Here is a 19,380-nt window from a genome sequence, read left to right as displayed (position 1 = left end):
GTTTAAGTACAATTCTTGCAAGCTTGTTTGGCTGGTAGCTTATTCTTTAGATGTTTGGGGCTGTTGGTGAATCAAAGTGACACTGGACTAGCGCACTTGACAGAACTAGTTAGGGTGTCTATAGCTAGGTTTCCATCCAATTGGATGATTTTCATGTGATTTTCATGTGAATATTCTCAAATCGTGATGCCGGAAAACCTGCCGGAAGATTTTAATTGACCAGACATTTGAGACATTTTATGGACATCCATATGCATTCAGATCCAACCTGGTGCAGCCAGCACCGTCAATAAATGAGAGATGTTGGCCAAATGAGCCACATTTGGTGGCCTTAAGGAGTGGCCCCTTTTTTTAAATTTTCACCTAAAACGACATACCCAAATCTAACTGCCTGTAGCTCAGGACCTGAAGCAAGGATATGCATATTATTGATACCATTTGAAAGGAAACACTTTGAAGTTTGTGGAAATGTTAAATTGATGTCGGAGAATATAACACATTAGATCTGGTAAAAGATAATACAAAGAAAAAAAAACTTTTTTGTTGTTGTACCATCATCTTTGAAATGCAAGAGAAAGGCCATAATGAATTATTCTAGCTCAGGCGCAATTTAGACTTTTGGCACTAGATGGCAGAAGTGCATGTGCAAAGTTTTAGACTGATCCAATGTACTATTGCATACCTATTCAAAATGTTGTGTCAAGACTGCCCAAATGTGCCTCATTAGTTTATGCATACATTTTCAAGTTCATAATTGTGCACTCTTCTCAAACAATAGCATGGTATTATTTCACTGTAATAGCTACTATAAATTGGACCATGCAGTTAGATTAACAAGAATTTAAGCTTTCTGCCCATATCAGATATGTTTATGTCCTGGATTTTTGTTTTGTTTCTTACAACCTCATGCTAATCACATTAGCCTACGTTAGCACAACCGTCCCGAGGACGGAACACAGATCCTGTAGAGGATTTATTAATAACAAATGACAAAAAAACACTTTTCCTTGTGTTTTGATATGTGGAATATGAAAACTTTAGGGTAATTTTTCAATTTTCGATTAGAATATTTTGTATAGAGATAAGCATGATATTGTTTGATTTTAGGATTAACTCTGGTAGGCCCGACGTAGTCTTCCTCGCCTCAAATTCAACTGTCGGAGTCAGTTGGAGCGCCGGGGCGCAATGCCTTCGTATCATAGGCCTGCAGTAGCTAAAGCTTAATAATAGCCACGCCCTACCTTCACAAGGTTTGGTCTCTAAACTTTATTAGTGTAATATCAAAAGTAAGTAAAGCCATTGTTTGTAGGGAAAATCCGAGCAGAAGAGCGAATGTAAACCAGGGAAAAAGTCCACTACCCTCAAAAGACCAATTAGTGGAAGAAATATTGGAATTGGTCTGCCTCTGTGAACTAGCCTACATTCAAAACAAATCATTAAAAAATCATTATACAGAGGGCAATCCTAATTGTCCCATTAACATCCGTATTAATGAGCGGAAGCGGAAGACTGCAGGAAAAACAGCCTACCGAATTATGAGAAAACATTCCGCTGAGCCCCGAACAACCCAGCCGTGGGTTCCCGTCAATCAACATGGGTGGCGAGATCTGATAAGCGCCCGGTACGTGGGACAAGCCAATTAGGAGATAGCGGATCTGTGGGTCTGATCCAATTACCCGACCCAAGCATTTACTTTAAGCGTTTTAATTAGAGAGGAGTCGGGCCAGGCCCCGTGTCTAATCCTCCTTTATTATCACCCCTCTATCCCCCTCAGGTCCTCCATCACCCTCATGGAGGGGCTTTGAAATAGGGATAGACGATAAGGGAGGAAAGGTGGAAACGATCGCCCCGTGACGGGACCGGGGCGCAGCGCTTTGGCACGCATGCACTCCGAAGCGCACATAATTGAAAAGAACACCGCATCTCTATGCAGAAGCATTAGGGACACGTACGCACGCCCATGCAAAGCATACGTATGCATGCTCACACATACACGTAGACACACGTTACACACACACTCCATATAGCCTTGTTCAGGATTATAGAGCCCGAAGAAGCCCAAAGGTCACAGGGAGAAGTTTGGGAAATGAGGGATTAGAAAGAGAAGTTGACTTTACCCTTTTGCTTTTCCCGTTTTAATCAGCACCTGTTCCCTCTGAGTTTGACTGCGTCCACACAGTCTTACATGGCTGTCCGTATCCCCTTATTTTCCTTAGTTTACTCACCGAGCGGAACAAAATGAATTGGTGGAAGTAGTATGGTCGGAATGATTTGGTATCATATACATCAAATACATGGTTTCCGGGTGTAACGCCCTGACCTTAGAGAGCCGTTTTATTTCTCTATTTGGTGAGGTCAGGGTGTGATGTGGAGTGGGCATTCTATGTGTTGTATTTCTTTGGTTTTGGCCGAGTGTGGTTCCCAATCAGAGGCAGCTGTCTATCGTTGTCTCTGATTGGGAATCATACTTAGGTAGCCTGTTTTCCCACCTATGTTGTGGGATCTTGTTTTTTGTTCGCTCTGTGAAGCCTGCAGAACGTGACGCTCGTTATTCCTTTTGTTGTTGTTGTTTGGTGTTCTGGGTATTAAAGATCATGAACACTCACCACGCAGCACCTTGGTCTACTTCTTCAGACGAGCGTTACACCGGGTGTTTGATGCCATTCCATTTGCTTCGCTCCTACATTATTATGAACCGTTCTCCCAGCAGCAGCCTCCACTGTTAACTGCTGTACCTATCTATGGTCAGTGGCCCAAAGGAAAAGTCTATGACTTTATCAAATAGCTTTGTGACCAGATGGTCATAGCCAGGTAAATAATCCCAATCCCAGTTAGGACTACTGGACGATAATCCAAGATACACCCTGCTGTAATCAAACCTTCCTCCATCCCCCCTCGCCAGATCAAAAAGATGTTATAGGATTCAAATCTGTTACATGATTCGGCTCTGCGCTCCCCCAGACAGAGATTGAAACATCCAGACGTACTGCACAGTATGCTGGAGCAGATGGATGTCATATTTCAAAATGTTCCATTTTCCTGGGGGGGGAAAAAGATAGCTACGTCTGTAATGAATGTCTCCACGCTGTTACTTGTAGATAGGCTGATATTTTCCCTACCTCAGGTTCTTATCCTGTCATTATACTCTCTGTCTAAATCAGGGGTTCCTAAACCTTTTTGCTCAGGCCCCCGCTTCCAGCATTGGGGAACATCCCGAACCCCCCCATCTATTTCTATATGCACCTGCGCTTTTCATGACACAAACTGTTCATAACCCTCTTGTTGGCGGAGAGAACATTTTGCAGGTTTTAAAGCTTATTTCCTGTAATTCTACACATTTTTTCATGGGGTGAAGAGAAAATATAGCTAATTTTTCTACATAATTCTGTATATCTTGCCATGTCTAATGTGTAGTCATGTGATATTTGAGAGACTCGAACATTACAAAAACGTTAGCTGACATGGGCTAGTTGATCTAGACAATTCTGACAAGTTATAAATAGCTGTCTAATGTATGCGATGACTGACATGACAAGAGGAAAACTGATGATGCAATACCCAATTTCAAAATTGTGCCTTTTGCAAAATGTTACAATTACAACTTTCAAGAGTAAGTTGAAAGCCGGACTGAGTCGTCGTCATCCCAACCCCCCCCCCCCCCCCCCCCCCTCCCCATGCCGACCACTCTCGCCCCACAGTTTGGGAACCCACTGGTCAAAATGACTGAAGAATGTCGCAGAAGATAGGCACATACAAATACTATTCTATCTCTGTAGATACATTTTGGGAAAGGTGCTGTCAACTCACCTCCTACAGTAAATGAATGAAGCGTCCGCTACTGCCACTTGTAACGAATACAGACCCATTTTATTGTCTCGGTGTTGGGATATAGAGTCACCTTGGCTGCCTGCCGAACCACCGTGCTCTGTCCTTATGAGATTATGATGAGCACCGTAACCATCGTTAACGTCAGTCACTATTCTATCTAACCGGCTGTTCCTTATCACTCTTGACAGCGTAGTTCTACATTCAACAACTCGCAATTATCCCAGTATGTTAAATCTGAACTCGCATGACAATGCTGTTTACTGTCCACGGAGTGTCAAAACTTTCACGGAATCCAGCGTGCTAGCAAACTCCACTCGCTCGGCTTCAGAGTCAAGCTACAGATTGAATTATTCAGTCATTTCGCTCTATTGTGGGTCCTAGCTTTCCACTGCTGGCACAGTAACAAAGCATATGTGGCTAGCATTGCATAAGTTGCTACTGTACATGGTATAACGGTCCAATGCACTTGCTCTGAGAATACGTAGGTATAGAGGCATACTGGCTGTGTAAACATGCACATTTTAAAAGTAGTGGTGGGTAGAGGCTGTTGTTTATCTACTGTAGCGTACCCTACATACAGGGATGTCACGGTAGAATGAAGCGTGGGTAAAGTATACTCCTCCCCTCTCCTCTCCTCACTGTCAGAGACCGTTATAGAATTAGCCAGCAGCAGTCGTTTAGCCCCGTGGGGAATGAAGGAGGAAGCCTCCTCTTTATCTCTGGTGTGCGTGGCACAATACATCAATTATAGGCATTTTGGAAGGAGCTGCTTGTCCCTAATTGGGGAACCTGAGGATGCCTGGATGGGGTGCGAGTTAGCAGGGGGATGGAGACGGGAACTAAAATGGCCCCTGACATTTTGACTTGAATTTCCTCAGCTGGGCCGGTCTAATTGCCTGTGTTTCCTAATGTATTTTCTTTACTGTGCTGCTGTACTTTATCTGTTTTCTGACTGTTCCTCTCTTCTCTTCCTCCCTTCGTCCTCTCTCTTCATACTTCTCTCCTCGCTTCTCGTCAACAATCTTTCCCTTTCCCCCCCCCGCACTCTTTCATCACTTCTCTCCCACTCTCTCTCCTTCTCCTCCTTCTTTTCGTCCATGCGTTCTCTCTCCTCTCCCTCTCTCTTGTCTTCCCTCCCATCCCCCCATCCAGGATATTCGTGGTGGGGATCGGCTTCTTCAGCCTGTGTTTTCTAATGACCTCCCTGGGGGGCCAGTTCTCAGCCAAGAGGCTTGGGGACTCCCCCTTCACCATCCGGACAGAAGGTAGAGAAAAGACACTATTTGTGTGTGTGAGTGCCTGTGGGTCGCTGGCCCTATCTAAGTAGAGCTGTGGGAGTTTGTCTATTGGGGGTTGTCTAGTCAGAGGGAGCTGTGGATGTGGTGTTACAGTAGGTCACACAGAAACACCATTACTCCTACCCTGTGGCATTGCACACAAACGAGACATATCCCCATATGAGTGCAGTATACTGCATCGCTTCTAAGGGTGCATTGGTCTGCATACACACTGCAGCAGCATCGAAGGCAGACTCACTCTGTCTGGTTTGACTCCATCAACACTTACTGTATGGACAGTAACCCTGGCGACTCATCAGGGGTCTGGTACGAGTCTTCCGAAGGCGGTTGTGAGGGGCTGAGTCTCTGAAGGCTGCGTACTGCCGCTTAATATCTCACCACAGAAATCTCATTATTACATTGGCCGACTGCAGACGTCACATGGCCTCGACTGAGTCCGCAGGCCAATGACGGAACGGGAAAGAGCTGTGTCTAATCCCCCCCATGTCTCCTACTCTACGAGGTGTGAACTGTGAAGTCAGGGATGGGTCCTCTCTGGCGACCAGCTGTCCCTGCCACTGCCTGAGTAAAAAAACGAAGAGGCGGTTTAGGTCCTTTAGCCGAGGATGAAGAACTCATAAGGGAGGATAATCTGATGTAAAGCCTTTCTAACTGAGAGAGGATGTTGTAGGGTTGAGGTGTGTGTGTCGTGTGTGTGTGTGTGTGTGTGTGTGTGTGTGTGTGTGTGTGTGTGTGTGTGTGTGTGTGTGTGTGTGTGTGTGTGTGTGTGTGTGTGTGTGTGTGTGTGTGTGTGTGTGTGTGTGTGTGTGTGTGTGCGTGAGCACACTTGATTAATTAACCACTCATACGCTGTTGCCTGAGGAGACATCTGGACTGCCGAGGGTCCAACCTAGAAGTTTACCACAGGAGTTTGTGTGTGTGTTTGTGTGTGTGCGTGTGAAAACCCTGTCTGTGTGTGTGTGTGTCAGATGAATTGGCAGAAAATGAATGGGGCGACAGCAGTAATGTGGGACAAGATGGAGAAGAGAGAGATGGAGAGCTGGTTCCATCTGCTCTAAGTCAGCCCTGGAAACAAGTGGCCCTTTAATTCTGCCGGCGAGCACCACCTGCAGAACCACGGGTCTAGCTAAGGCACACACACACACACACACACACACACACACACACACACACACACACACACACACACACACACACACACACACACACACACACACACACACACACACACACACACACACACACACACACACACACCAACACACCAACACACTCACACTCACACACACTTTGTGTCAATGTTATTTTTGTCGAAGGACCTCAAAGTTTATTTTGACTGAGTACACTTCCATCCTCAGCTCTGGTGTCGAGAGAATAGTGCCTAGTGCCTGCTCTTCCTGAGGGGATTCAAGGTGACAGAAAAATGCTAGTCCAAAACATCGGAGCTTCCAAATCTTTCTACAAAAACACCGTTACAGAGTGTGACTAGCATTAGTCTGTCACCTTGAATCCCATCTGGAAGAGCCGTAACAAGGCGCTATTCTCTCGACACCAGAGCTGAGGATGGAAGTGTACTCAGTCCAAAATAAGCTACACAATAAGTACATAGAGAAACCTCGAGTATATCCTCATAGATGTTGATAGTCCATTGTTGTACACAGACATTTGCCCACTCAAACGACAGGTGGAGTACTTGTGTTTAGGAGAGCTTTGTTACCAGAGCAGCGCTGATGTCAGGTGTTCTCAATGTGGAGGTATTAGGTCTCCTCTTCTCCTCTCGCTTCCATTAGTTATCAGCCTTCACTGTGGGCCTTGCCTCACTGGGCTCTGCTGAAATCCGCTCTCTCTCCAGCCCTGCGTGTCACAGACACACTGAGTCAACTAGCCCTGCGTGTTACAGACACACTGAGTCAACTAGCCCTGCGTGTTACAGACACACTGAGTCAACTAGCCCTGCGTGTTACAGACACACTGAGTCAACTAGCCCTGCGTGTCACAGACACACTGAGTCCACTAGCCCTGCGTGTCACAGACACACTGAGTCAACCAGCCCTGCGTGTTACAGACACACTGAGTCAATCAGCCCTGCGTGTTACAGACACACTGAGTCAACCAGCCCTGCGTGTTACAGACACACTGAGTCAATAGAGAACAGAGGAGGGATAGAGAACAGAGGAGGGATAGAGAATAGAGGAGGGATAGAGAATAGATGAGGGATAGAGAATAGAGGAGGGATAGAGAATGGAGGAGGGATAGAGAATAGATGAGGGATAGAGAATGGAGGAGGGATAGAGAATGGAGGAGGGATAGAGAATAGATGAGGGATAGAGAATGGAGGAGGGATAGAGAATGGAGGAGGGATAGAGAATAGAGGAGGGATAGAGAATAGAGGAGGGATAGAGAATGGAGGAGGGATAGAGAATAGATGAGGGATAGAGAATAGAGGAGGGATAGAGAATGGATGAGGGATAGAGAATAGATGAGGGATAGAGAATGGAGGAGGGATAGAGAATGGAGGAGGGATAGAGAATAGATGAGGGATAGAGAATGGAGGAGGGATAGAGAATGGAGGAGGGATAGAGAATGGAGGAGGGATAGAGAATAGATGAGGGATAGAGAATAGAGGAGGGATAGAGAATGGATGAGGGATAGAGAATGGAGGAGGGATAGAGAATAGAGGAGGGATAGAGAATAGATGAGGGATAGAGAATGGATGAGGGATAGAGAGTGGAGGAGGGATAGAGAATAGATGAGGGATAGAGAATAGATGAGGGATAGAGAATAGAGGAGGGATAGAGAATGGAGGAGGGATAGAGAATAGAGGAGGGATAGAGAATGGAGGAGGGATAGAGAATAGAGGAGGGATAGAGAATAGAGGAGGGATAGAGAATAGAGGAGGGATAGAGAATGGATGAGGGATAGAGAATAGATGAGGGATAGAGAATAGATGAGGGATAGAGAATAGATGAGGGATAGAGAATGGATGAGGGATAGAGAATAGATGAGGGATAGAGAATAGATGAGGAATAGAGAATGGATGAGGGATAGAGAATAGATGAGGGATAGAGAATAGATGAGGGATAGAGAATAGATGAGGGATAGAGAATAGATGAGGGATAGAGAATAGATGAGGAATAGAGAATGGATGAGGGATAGAGAATGGATGAGGGATAGAGAATAGATGAGGGATAGAGAATAGATGAGGGATAGAGAATGGATGAGGGATAGAGAATAGATGAGGGATAGAGAATAGATGAGGGATAGAGAATAGATGAGGAATAGAGAATGGATGAGGGATAGAGAATGGATGAGGGATAGAGAATAGATGAGGGATAGAGAATGGATGAGGGATAGACAATGGAGGAGGGATAGAGCACGGAGGAATTACTGTAGACTGTTAGAGGGATGAATTGAGAAAAAGTAGAAGGTATCATTAAGAGATCTGCATTTAAAATAAGTTTCTACAAGAACCAGAAAAGAGAGGATGGACTGCATACAGAAAAGGGAGTAATTAGATGCAAATGAGAGAGAAAGGAGGAGGAAGAAAAGAATTTAACATGGATTTAAGTAAGATACTGTTTGGAGACGACTGAATCAAAGGCAGTTCCCTATAGAGCCCATTTCTGCCCTGCAGTTTGCAGTGATAACAAGGCGACAGTCTCTTATGCCCCGAACTGCAATGTTTCACTTTCAGTGCTATATTTGTCCAAGAGCTTACTCACTCAGTGTGTATTGTCTCCCTAGTGGGACAAAGAGCTACAACCCTCCTCCCTGACTTCCTGTGTGCATCCCAAATTGCACCCTATTCCCTAATTAGTGCACTACTTTTGCCCAGGGCATATGCGACTCTGGTCAAAAGTAGTGGACTATACAGGGAATAGGGTGCCGTCTGGGAGGCAGACTCTGTCTCGACAGATTAATGTAATAGCTCCCTATGTGGCTAAGGAGATGGAGCGGGTCCCAGTACCAGCCATAACAAGAGCCGTTTAACTAAAGAGTCTGCTGAGAACAGCACACTGTGGAATATCATTGCTCAGTAGCATTGTAATGCTAGCACACAGTATCGTTGTTATGATAGGGCTTACAGCAATTGACTTGTCATGTGGGACAAGGGGATGAGACATATTGTGTAGCTGACCAATAGATGGGGAGATCACTGTCAATGGAGAAGTGAAAAAAGGTGCTGCTTGAACATGTGAAGACTGTGAGGAAGGACGCTGTAGTCCATTATCAGTAGCCATTATCATCGGTCGCCCACATTGCACAAAGAGAGACAGTTGGAAGGCCACGAAAGTGGCGGCTCTGCCATTTGAGAATACAGTTGTGATAAGGACATGTGTAGAAGCTCTAGCCTATTATCAGGAACTATAGTCCTCGTTAGTACACTGGAAACGTGAGGCCATTTGAAAGCCATCCTCTTCTCTTGACAAGGTCTGCCCCGCCGAGTCCCCTCGCCCTCCGTGCTCTCTACATGTTTCATACATGTCGTTTATCAGTGTGATCGCCTTTCCCCCCCCCCCCTCCCCCGCTAGTGCCTTTCAGCGTCACATCAGCGTGTGTCGAGCACCACCTGCAGAACCACGGGTCTAGCTAAGGCACACACACACACACACACACACACACACACACACACACACACACACACACACACACACACACACACACACACACACACACACACACACACACACACACACACACACACCAACACACCAACACACTCACACTCACACACACTTTGTGTCAATGTTATTTTTGTCGAAGGACCTCAAAGTTTATTTTGACTGAGTACACTTCCATCCTCAGCTCTGGTGTCGAGAGAATAGTGCCTAGTGCCTGCTCTTCCTGAGGGGATTCAAGGTGACAGAAAAATGCTAGTCCAAAACATCGGAGCTTCCAAATCACAGACACACTGAGAATAGAGATGAGGGATAGAGAATAGATGAGGGATAGAGAATAGATGAGGGATAGAGAATAGATGAGGGATAGAGAATAGATGAGGGATAGAGAATAGATGAGGGATAGAGAATAGATGAGGAATAGAGAATGGATGAGGGATAGAGAATGGATGAGGGATAGAGAATAGATGAGGGATAGAGAATAGATGAGGGATAGAGAATGGATGAGGGATAGAGAATAGATGAGGGATAGAGAATAGATGAGGGATAGAGAATAGATGAGGAATAGAGAATGGATGAGGGATAGAGAATGGATGAGGGATAGAGAATAGATGAGGGATAGAGAATGGATGAGGGATAGACAATGGAGGAGGGATAGAGCACGGAGGAATTACTGTAGACTGTTAGAGGGATGAATTGAGAAAAAGTAGAAGGTATCATTAAGAGATCTGCATTTAAAATAAGTTTCTACAAGAACCAGAAAAGAGAGGATGGACTGCATACAGAAAAGGGAGTAATTAGATGCAAATGAGAGAGAAAGGAGGAGGAAGAAAAGAATTTAACATGGATTTAAGTAAGATACTGTTTGGAGACGACTGAATCAAAGGCAGTTCCCTATAGAGCCCATTTCTGCCCTGCAGTTTGCAGTGATAACAAGGCGACAGTCTCTTATGCCCCGAACTGCAATGTTTCACTTTCAGTGCTATATTTGTCCAAGAGCTTACTCACTCAGTGTGTATTGTCTCCCTAGTGGGACAAAGAGCTACAACCCTCCTCCCTGACTTCCTGTGTGCATCCCAAATTGCACCCTATTCCCTAATTAGTGCACTACTTTTGCCCAGGGCATATGCGACTCTGGTCAAAAGTAGTGGACTATACAGGGAATAGGGTGCCGTCTGGGAGGCAGACTCTGTCTCGACAGATTAATGTAATAGCTCCCTATGTGGCTAAGGAGATGGAGCGGGTCCCAGTACCAGCCATAACAAGAGCCGTTTAACTAAAGAGTCTGCTGAGAACAGCACACTGTGGAATATCATTGCTCAGTAGCATTGTAATGCTAGCACACAGTATCGTTGTTATGATAGGGCTTACAGCAATTGACTTGTCATGTGGGACAAGGGGATGAGACATATTGTGTAGCTGACCAATAGATGGGGAGATCACTGTCAATGGAGAAGTGAAAAAAGGTGCTGCTTGAACATGTGAAGACTGTGAGGAAGGACGCTGTAGTCCATTATCAGTAGCCATTATCATCGGTCGCCCACATTGCACAAAGAGAGACAGTTGGAAGGCCACGAAAGTGGCGGCTCTGCCATTTGAGAATACAGTTGTGATAAGGACATGTGTAGAAGCTCTAGCCTATTATCAGGAACTATAGTCCTCGTTAGTACACTGGAAACGTGAGGCCATTTGAAAGCCATCCTCTTCTCTTGACAAGGTCTGCCCCGCCGAGTCCCCTCGCCCTCCGTGCTCTCTACATGTTTCATACATGTTGTTTATCAGTGTGATCGCCTTTCCCCCCCCCCCCTCCCCCGCTAGTGCCTTTCAGCGTCACATCAGCGTGTGTCGAGCAAATCTCGCGTGACCATCTCGTGCTATAGCCGCCACAGGAAGTACAATGACGAGAGGAGAGCAGCGTCAGGAGCACTTCCTGCTTTGCTTCAGGCCAGTTTAGCTTGCATGGAGTGTACGGTAGATGCCTGTATATATTTGCAGGTGAATTGTAAGAAAGTAGATTGGATAGAGACCCTGGAGGCATTTGTAATGTTATGTTTGTAATGTGCAGATCCACAGGCTACATAGTATGTGTCTGATTGCACCACGTAACATAGATCATGAAGATAGCCTCGAGTTCTTCCATATTCTGCAGATGTCTGCATCCTGTGAGCTGTTACTAACCGGTTCGGGGGACAATTGTGATGTAGCCTCAGGAAAGTCATTGCGTTCTGCCAAGAGCACTTCTGTCTCGACATGTACACCAATTCCTCGCTGTATAACTACAGTAAACCTATTGCCTCTCTTTGCAATCACCAGCTTGCCAACACTTGCCCCCAATCTGTTTCCCTGAAACCACAGCCCAGCCATAGTGCCAGAAGGTGCATGTTAATGGAAAAAAGATATCCTCTCTCAACAGGCCTATACTCCTGTGGCATAAGCACTGTTCCCGTCTCGTTCTTAATGAGGAATTTCCATGCAAAACCTTATCTCATATTCATTCCGTACTAGCAAGGTGACTGCAACGCTATAGCCGCCTCAATTACCTTGTCAACTGCACGACGCGCATCCGGCTTTGTCCATAGGTTGCTAGCTCATCCCTTCTCCCTCTAGATTAGTTGTTCACTTCTTCTCCTCTTCTTCCCTCTCTTCTCTCCCTCCCCCTCTTTCCTCGGAGATGAATGCACTAATCAATTGCCTGGAGTGAGATACTGAATACTAATTGTGAGGCAAACAGCTACATCTGCTAGCACTGCTGAGGTATTCATTATGACTTTTTTCCCTTTCTTATCTTTCTTTCTTTCACTATGCTGTCGGGGTCGAAGATTGTTCACCGCGGGCACTCGCAGCTGGAAGAAAGCTCTCTGCCTTTGTTTAAAAGTGACAGTAACGATCTCTCTGAGGCGAGAGGAATTCATTTATTTGACACGGGAAAAAGGAGGGAAAAAAAGAATGAAAACTAGCGTTTGAACCAGGCCCCGCTATCTTAAAAGCGACGTAGCCGGCTCCCAAACAAAGGAGACTCTAAGTTTCAGGGGTTAGAGTGTGCCCACTCAGTGAGAGGCAGTGTCAAACACAACCCTCTCATTTAGCCTCTGCAACCGCTCGCTGTTTTGCCGAACTCTCCCAATTAAAGTAGATACAGGGAATGCTACTGCTAACGCTAGGTTATGCTAAACTGACGAAGACGCACATCCAACAACACATAACACCTCACATAAATCTGCTCATAAACAGTGACAATTTCTTTCAACCAGTGGCATATGGGCTATTTAGGTGAGCTCTGATGCCGCCCTGTGATAAGCAGTGCTCATTTTGTCAAAGGCAGGGGTGCAAAATATTTATCATGTCCATTCCCAGCGCGCCTCTCCAGAGTGCTGTTGGAGAGACGCATAGCTACAGCGCTCCACCAAAATGATCTAGCATAAATCATGTAGCCTATAGCCTGCGGTAGAAAGATCACTTCTTAGGCTACATCATGGACGTTTCTCCTATCAAATAGCCTAACCCCATGGGAAAAACAATTTTCTTCGATGTGAGTGTGACGTGTGGCTACTCACAACTGGTGTTGGGAAGTCTCACCCCGTCTGGGCTAAATTGTCATGATAATCAGTGATTTCAAGTTTGTATTCATACATTTGTAACAAGCTGCTTCATAGCTAAAAAGATAATACTTCTGCATTTCCCACTGTGCCTAACACATGGATGGGCATTCATAAAATGCCATTGCGGGCGACAGTGTAAACTACACTATTTTAGTTTTGCGGGGGAGGAGGGCGGCAATTTTTGAAGTCTCGTCTAGGGCGGTAGAACAGCCAGGACCGGGCCTGGGCCTAGTCACTGGGAAACATCCAAGCAGCTCTCATATACAGCAGTAGATAGTAAGATGCTAACTCTAAGATGTTATTGCCTGATATACAGTGTACACAGTGCGTAGGCAGGAAACTATCCAAGCAGCGCTCATATACAGTAGTAGATAGGAGGATGCTAATGCTGCAACGCTAGGGACTGGCAGACATACAGTCAATCAATCAATCAAGTTTATTTTATATAGCCCTTCGTACATCAGCTAATGTCTCGAAGTGCTGTACAGAGACCCAGCCTAAAACCCCAAACAGCTAGAATGCAGGTGTAGAAGCACGGTGGCTAGGAAAAACTCCCTAGAAAGGCCAAAACCTAGGAAGAAACCTAGAGAGGAACCAGGCTATGAGGGGTGGCCAGTCCTCTTCTGGCTGTGCCGGGTGGAGATTATAACAGAACTATGCCAAGATGTTCAAAAATGTTCATAAGTGACAAGCATGGTCAAATAATAATCATGAATGATATTCAGTTGGCTTTTCATAGCCGATCATTAAGAGTTGAAAAACAACAGGTCTGGGACAGGTGGCGGTTCCATAACCGCAGGCAGAACAGCAGCAAGGCCAGGCGGACTGGGGACAGCAAGGAGCCACCACGCCCGGCAGTCCCGACGTATGGTCCCAGGGCTCAGGTCCTCCGAGAGAAAGAAAGAGAGAAGGAGAAAATTAGAGAGAGCCAAGATTTTCAAAATGTTCATAAATGACAAGCATGGTCAAATAATAATCAGGAATAAATCTGTTGGCTTTTCATAGCCGATCATTAAGAGTTGAAAACAGCAGGTCTGGGACAGGTACAGCATGCTAATTGTTAGCGCCTGCTGCACAGTATGTTAAGATGTTAGTGCCTGATACGCAGTATGCTAAGATGTTAGCACCTGATGCAATATATGCTAAGATGTTAGCGCATGACATACAGTATGCTAAGATGTTAGCGCGTGACATACAGTATGCTAAGATGTTAACGCGTGACATACAGTATGCTAAGATGTTAACGCGTGACATACAGTATGCTAAGATGTTAGCGCGTGACATACAGTATGCTAAGATGTTTGCACCTGATACACAATATGCTAAGATGTTAGCACATGACATACAGTATGCTAATATGATAGCTCGTGACATACAGTATGCTAAGATGTTAGCGCGTGACATACAGTATGCTAAGATGTTAACGCGTGACATGCAGTATGCTAAGATGTTAACGCATGACATACAGTATGCTAAGATGATAGCGCGTGACATGCAGTATGCTAAGATGTTAACGCATGACATGCAGTATGCTAAGATGATAGCGCGTGACATGCAGTATGCTAAGATGTTAACGCGTGACATGCAGTATGCTAAGATGTTAACGCGTGACATACAGTATGCTAAGATGTTAACGCATGATATACAGTATGCTAAGATGTTTGCACCTGATACACAATATGCTAAGCGCCTGATATAGCACCTGATATATTCACTGCATGTAGGTTTAGTCTCCGGGAGACTAGCAAGCAGTTATCATTCATATGGTAGTACACTGCTGGGAGGCTTCGCCCAGTACTCTCCAGTGCTATTTCAGGAAGCTGAAAGAGGACAGGATATGACATGGGTCCCCCTCAGGGCAGCATGGGGAGAGAGAGGACATGATCCAGACAACTACTACTGGAGCTGTGACTTCTCTCTCTCCTCTCTCCCTGCCCTCATTTTCCATTTCATCTTTAATGCACTACATTCAAGTCGGAGGAAGGTTTGCGCCTCTCTCTCCTCTCTCTCTCTTGCCTTCAGTGTCCTTCCACCTCCATATCTCGCACTCAATCACCTCTCTGCTGTCTCTCCACTCTCAAACCTTCATACCTCTCTGTTAATTTCTTTCACATCTCTCTCTCTGTATCTCTCTCCACCTCTCGTTTCATAGAAACTCGTCCCTCATTATACACACTGTATACACACTAGAGAAGAGTGTAAGCCCCAGTGCAATAGGGAGAGGGTGATGACTCATTCTCTCTCTCTCTCTCTCTCTCTCTCTCTCTCTCTCTCTCTCTCTCTCTCTCTCTCTCTCTCTCTCTCTCTCTCTCTCTCTCTCTCTCTCTCTCTCTCTCTCTCTCTCTCTCTCTCTCTCTCTCTCTCTCTCTCTCTCTCTCTCTCTCTCTCTCTCTCTCTCTCTCTCTCTCTCTCTCTCTCTCTCTCTCTCTCTCTCTCTCTCTCTCTCTCTCTCTCTCTCTCTCTCTCTCTCTCTCTCTGTGTCTGTCTATTGTCTGTTAATTCCCATTGAATCTTTTACCACCCTGGAGGGTGTACAGACAACCAAAGCCAGCCCTGACAGCTGATTCCAATGTGAAAAGAAATTCAAAAGAACAACAGAAAACCAGAGCTGTGAATAGAAGGAAAGATGAGTCTCTGAGCCTCGCGGAGCAGTTAGACGGGTTGACTTGAGTGTGAGATGTGTTTCAAGGCCCCAGCTGGAGCGTTTGCCAGCAGAGACTGTCACTGAGCTCCTGTGAAGCTTTTCTCTCAGGTGGAGGGAGGACAATTGTTGGGAATTGAGCGAGCACAAACACACACCCTCCGTCTCTCTCACACACACACACATACGCACATACGTACACACACACTCACGCACACGCACGCACACACACACGCACACACACACACACACACACACACACACACACACACACACACACACACACACACACACACACACACACACACACACACACACACACACACAATATCTCTCTTCTCTCTCTCTCACACACACACACACCTCAGCTGCCAACAATCGCAGGCACCGCCAATATTAGCTGTCATGTTTTGCATTTCTCACAGCGGCGTGATAACGCCTTTACGCATCCCGCTGTCGCCTCCAGTGTTTACAACATCTCACTGTGATGGAGCTGTCACTCACAACCATAACAGCCCCTAATGCCTAGCTCTTATCATCTCCTAGCCTCCACAACACACCACCCTCTGGAACATTATTAACATCAGCAAGACAACAGAGCTGATCGTGGACTACAGGAAATGGAGGGGTGAGCACGCCCCCATCAACATCGACGGGCTGTAGTGGAACAGGTCGAGAGGTTCAGGTTCTTTGGTGTCCACATCACTAAGGAATGAACATGGTCCATAAACACCCACACAGTTGTGAAGTGTGGCACGACAGCACCTCTTCCCCCTAGGAGGCTGAAAATATTTGGAATGGACCCTCTTATCCTCAAAAGATCTACAGCTACACCACTGAGAGCATCTTGACTGTCTGCATCACCGCTTGGTACGACAACTGCAAGGCACCCGATCACAAGGCACTGCAGAGAGTGGTGAGTATGGCCCAGTACAGTACATCCTGCCATCCAGGACCTGTATACCAGGCGGTGTAGGAGGAAGGCCCTAAAAATGTTCAGACTCCAGCCACCCAAGCCATAGACTGTTCTCTCTGTTACCCCACGGCAAGCCGTACCAGTGCACAAAGTCTGGAACTAACAGGACCCTGAACAACTCCTACCCCTAAGCTATAAGACTGCTAAACAAGACTGCTAAACAAGACTGCTAAACAAGACTGCTAAATAGCTAATCAAATGGTTACCCGGACAACCTGCATTGGCCATTTTTGCACCAACTCTCTTGCACCGACTCTGTGCACACACACTGGACTATAGCCACACTTACACTGACACCCCAACACACACACACACACACACACACACACACACACACACACACACTACATAAGCCCACACACATAACACGCGCACACATGCATATTGATGCCACACACTCACACACACACTTTCACACTCACCACATAACTGCTGCTACTGTTCGTTATCTATCCTGCTGCTTAGTCACTTTACCCCTACCTATATGTACATACCTCAATTTCCTCGTACCCCTGCACATCGACTCGGTACTCCCTGTATATAGTCATGTTATTACCTGGTACTCCCTGTATATAGTCATGTTATTACCTGGTACTCCCTGTATATAGCCATGTTATTACCTGGTACTCCCTGTATTTAGTCATGTTATTACCCGGAAAACCCTGTATATAGTCATGTTATTACCTGGTACTCCCTGTATATAGCCATGTTATTACCTGGTACTCCCTGTATATAGCCATGTTGTTATCTGGTACTTCCTGTATATAGCCATGTTATTACCTGGTACTCCCTGTATAAAGCCATGTTGTTACCTGGTACGTCTTGTATGTAGCCATGTTGTTACCTGGTACGTCCTGTATATAGCCATGTTATTACCTGGTACTTCCTGTATATAGCCATGTTGTTACCTGGTACGTCTTGTATATAGCTATGTTGTTACCTGGTACGTCTTGTATATAGCTATGTTATTACCTGGTACTTCCTGTATATAACCATGTTATTACCTGGTACTTCCTTTGTATAGCCATGTTATTTTTACTCTTTGCTGTGTATTTACTTATTCCTTATTCCTTATTTATTATGTCACTTATTTCCATTAAAAAAAATCTTTATCTTTAATTCTGCATTGTTGGAAAATGACCCATAAGTAAGCATTTCCCTTTTAGTCTACACCTGTTGTTTACGAAGCATGTGACACATACCACTTGATTTGATTTAATGATCAGTAATTACCAGGTGCATCTTTCATTGATGCTTCAAGAGGCGTCCTCTCTTTTTATGGACAGTGTGAGTTTTGGAAAAAGCACAGGGAATGCCTGAAGTGGGTGCCATATGGTCGTGTCTTTGTTTTGCCCGTGTGTAATTAATGAGAGAGATCAACAGTAGGAATTGATCCCCCCTTCATTTTGAGTTATTGGGGAAGCAGAGCCAGGAAAGAGGGCGTGGTACGCTAGGACTTTACGTTTAAGAGTATTTTGACACAGACCCATTTTGACCTCCCACTACCAACTTGCTATGCTGCAGAAACAATTTTCTGATACGGAACAGCATGAAAGAATGTTACCATGAACATACCAATAGCACTGTTGCTGTAGAATACACACAGACACACAGACACACACACACACAGAAATACAGAGTCACACACACACACAACACACACACAAAATCCTTGTTGTGCCGTGGTCACATCGCATATCAATCAAAATGGTTTGCAAGGTAAGAATCTGTGATAATGCAGCGTTATTGGAAAAAGACATTCTTTTTTGGTTCATCCAAGGCTGTTCCTCTATTTTGACTACTTTGCGGGCCTTGGAGCACAAGTCTTGGGTTTGGATATGGGAGCCTTCACATACTTTAAAGTGGCCCTCTTACTCTAAAAGGGCCCATTAAGACAAAACATGCTTTTCAAAACATGTCGCTGTATAACATCCATCCATAGGATACGGTGTCCATAGTAGGACAAACTGAGACTGAGGCTGTCCTAACATGGACACTGTACATAACAATCATTTACACTGAACATACCAAACATTAAGACCACATTTCTAATATTGAGTTGCAGCCGACATTTTCCGGGGCATGTACTCTTCCAAATGTCAAAAGGATGCGTGCCCATGTTGACTCCAATGCTGCCCACAGTTGTGTCAAGTTGGCTGGATGTCCTTTGGCTGGTGGACCATTCTTGATACACACGGGAAACGGTTGAGTGTGAAAAACCCAGCAGCATTGCAGTTCTTGACATAAACTGGTGCCCCTGTCACCTACTACTTTGCCTACTTGTTCATACATGTGCATACTTGTTTCATACTCAGGGCAATGTTGGAGCTACACCAACGCAGTACTTAATGCAGTGTCATGTACACATTATTTACTGTGGTGATCTCCAGGGTGTATCCCAAGTGGCACCCTATTCCCT

The 19,380-nt window shown here is 45.4% G+C and overlaps 1 protein-coding gene across 1 annotated transcript in view; it reads left to right on the top strand.

Annotated features, from left to right (window-relative positions):
• The window catches only part of LOC129839993 (alpha-1,6-mannosylglycoprotein 6-beta-N-acetylglucosaminyltransferase B-like), a gene marked incomplete in the record, with an annotated part of 157,148 nt that overhangs the window by 3,889 nt on the left and 133,879 nt on the right, over positions 1-19,380 (top strand). Inside the window, 1 exon segment of the mRNA XM_055907761.1 lies at positions 4,981-5,093. Within this exon segment, the coding sequence (XP_055763736.1) occupies positions 4,981-5,093 (113 nt within the window).

The sequence above is a fragment of the Salvelinus fontinalis genome, chromosome 40, assembly GCF_029448725.1.
Source record: "Salvelinus fontinalis isolate EN_2023a chromosome 40, ASM2944872v1, whole genome shotgun sequence".
Taxonomy (NCBI): Eukaryota; Metazoa; Chordata; class Actinopteri; order Salmoniformes; family Salmonidae; genus Salvelinus; species Salvelinus fontinalis.
Note: the sequence above shows the minus strand (reverse complement) of the source record. Positions and strands in the feature narration are given on the sequence as shown.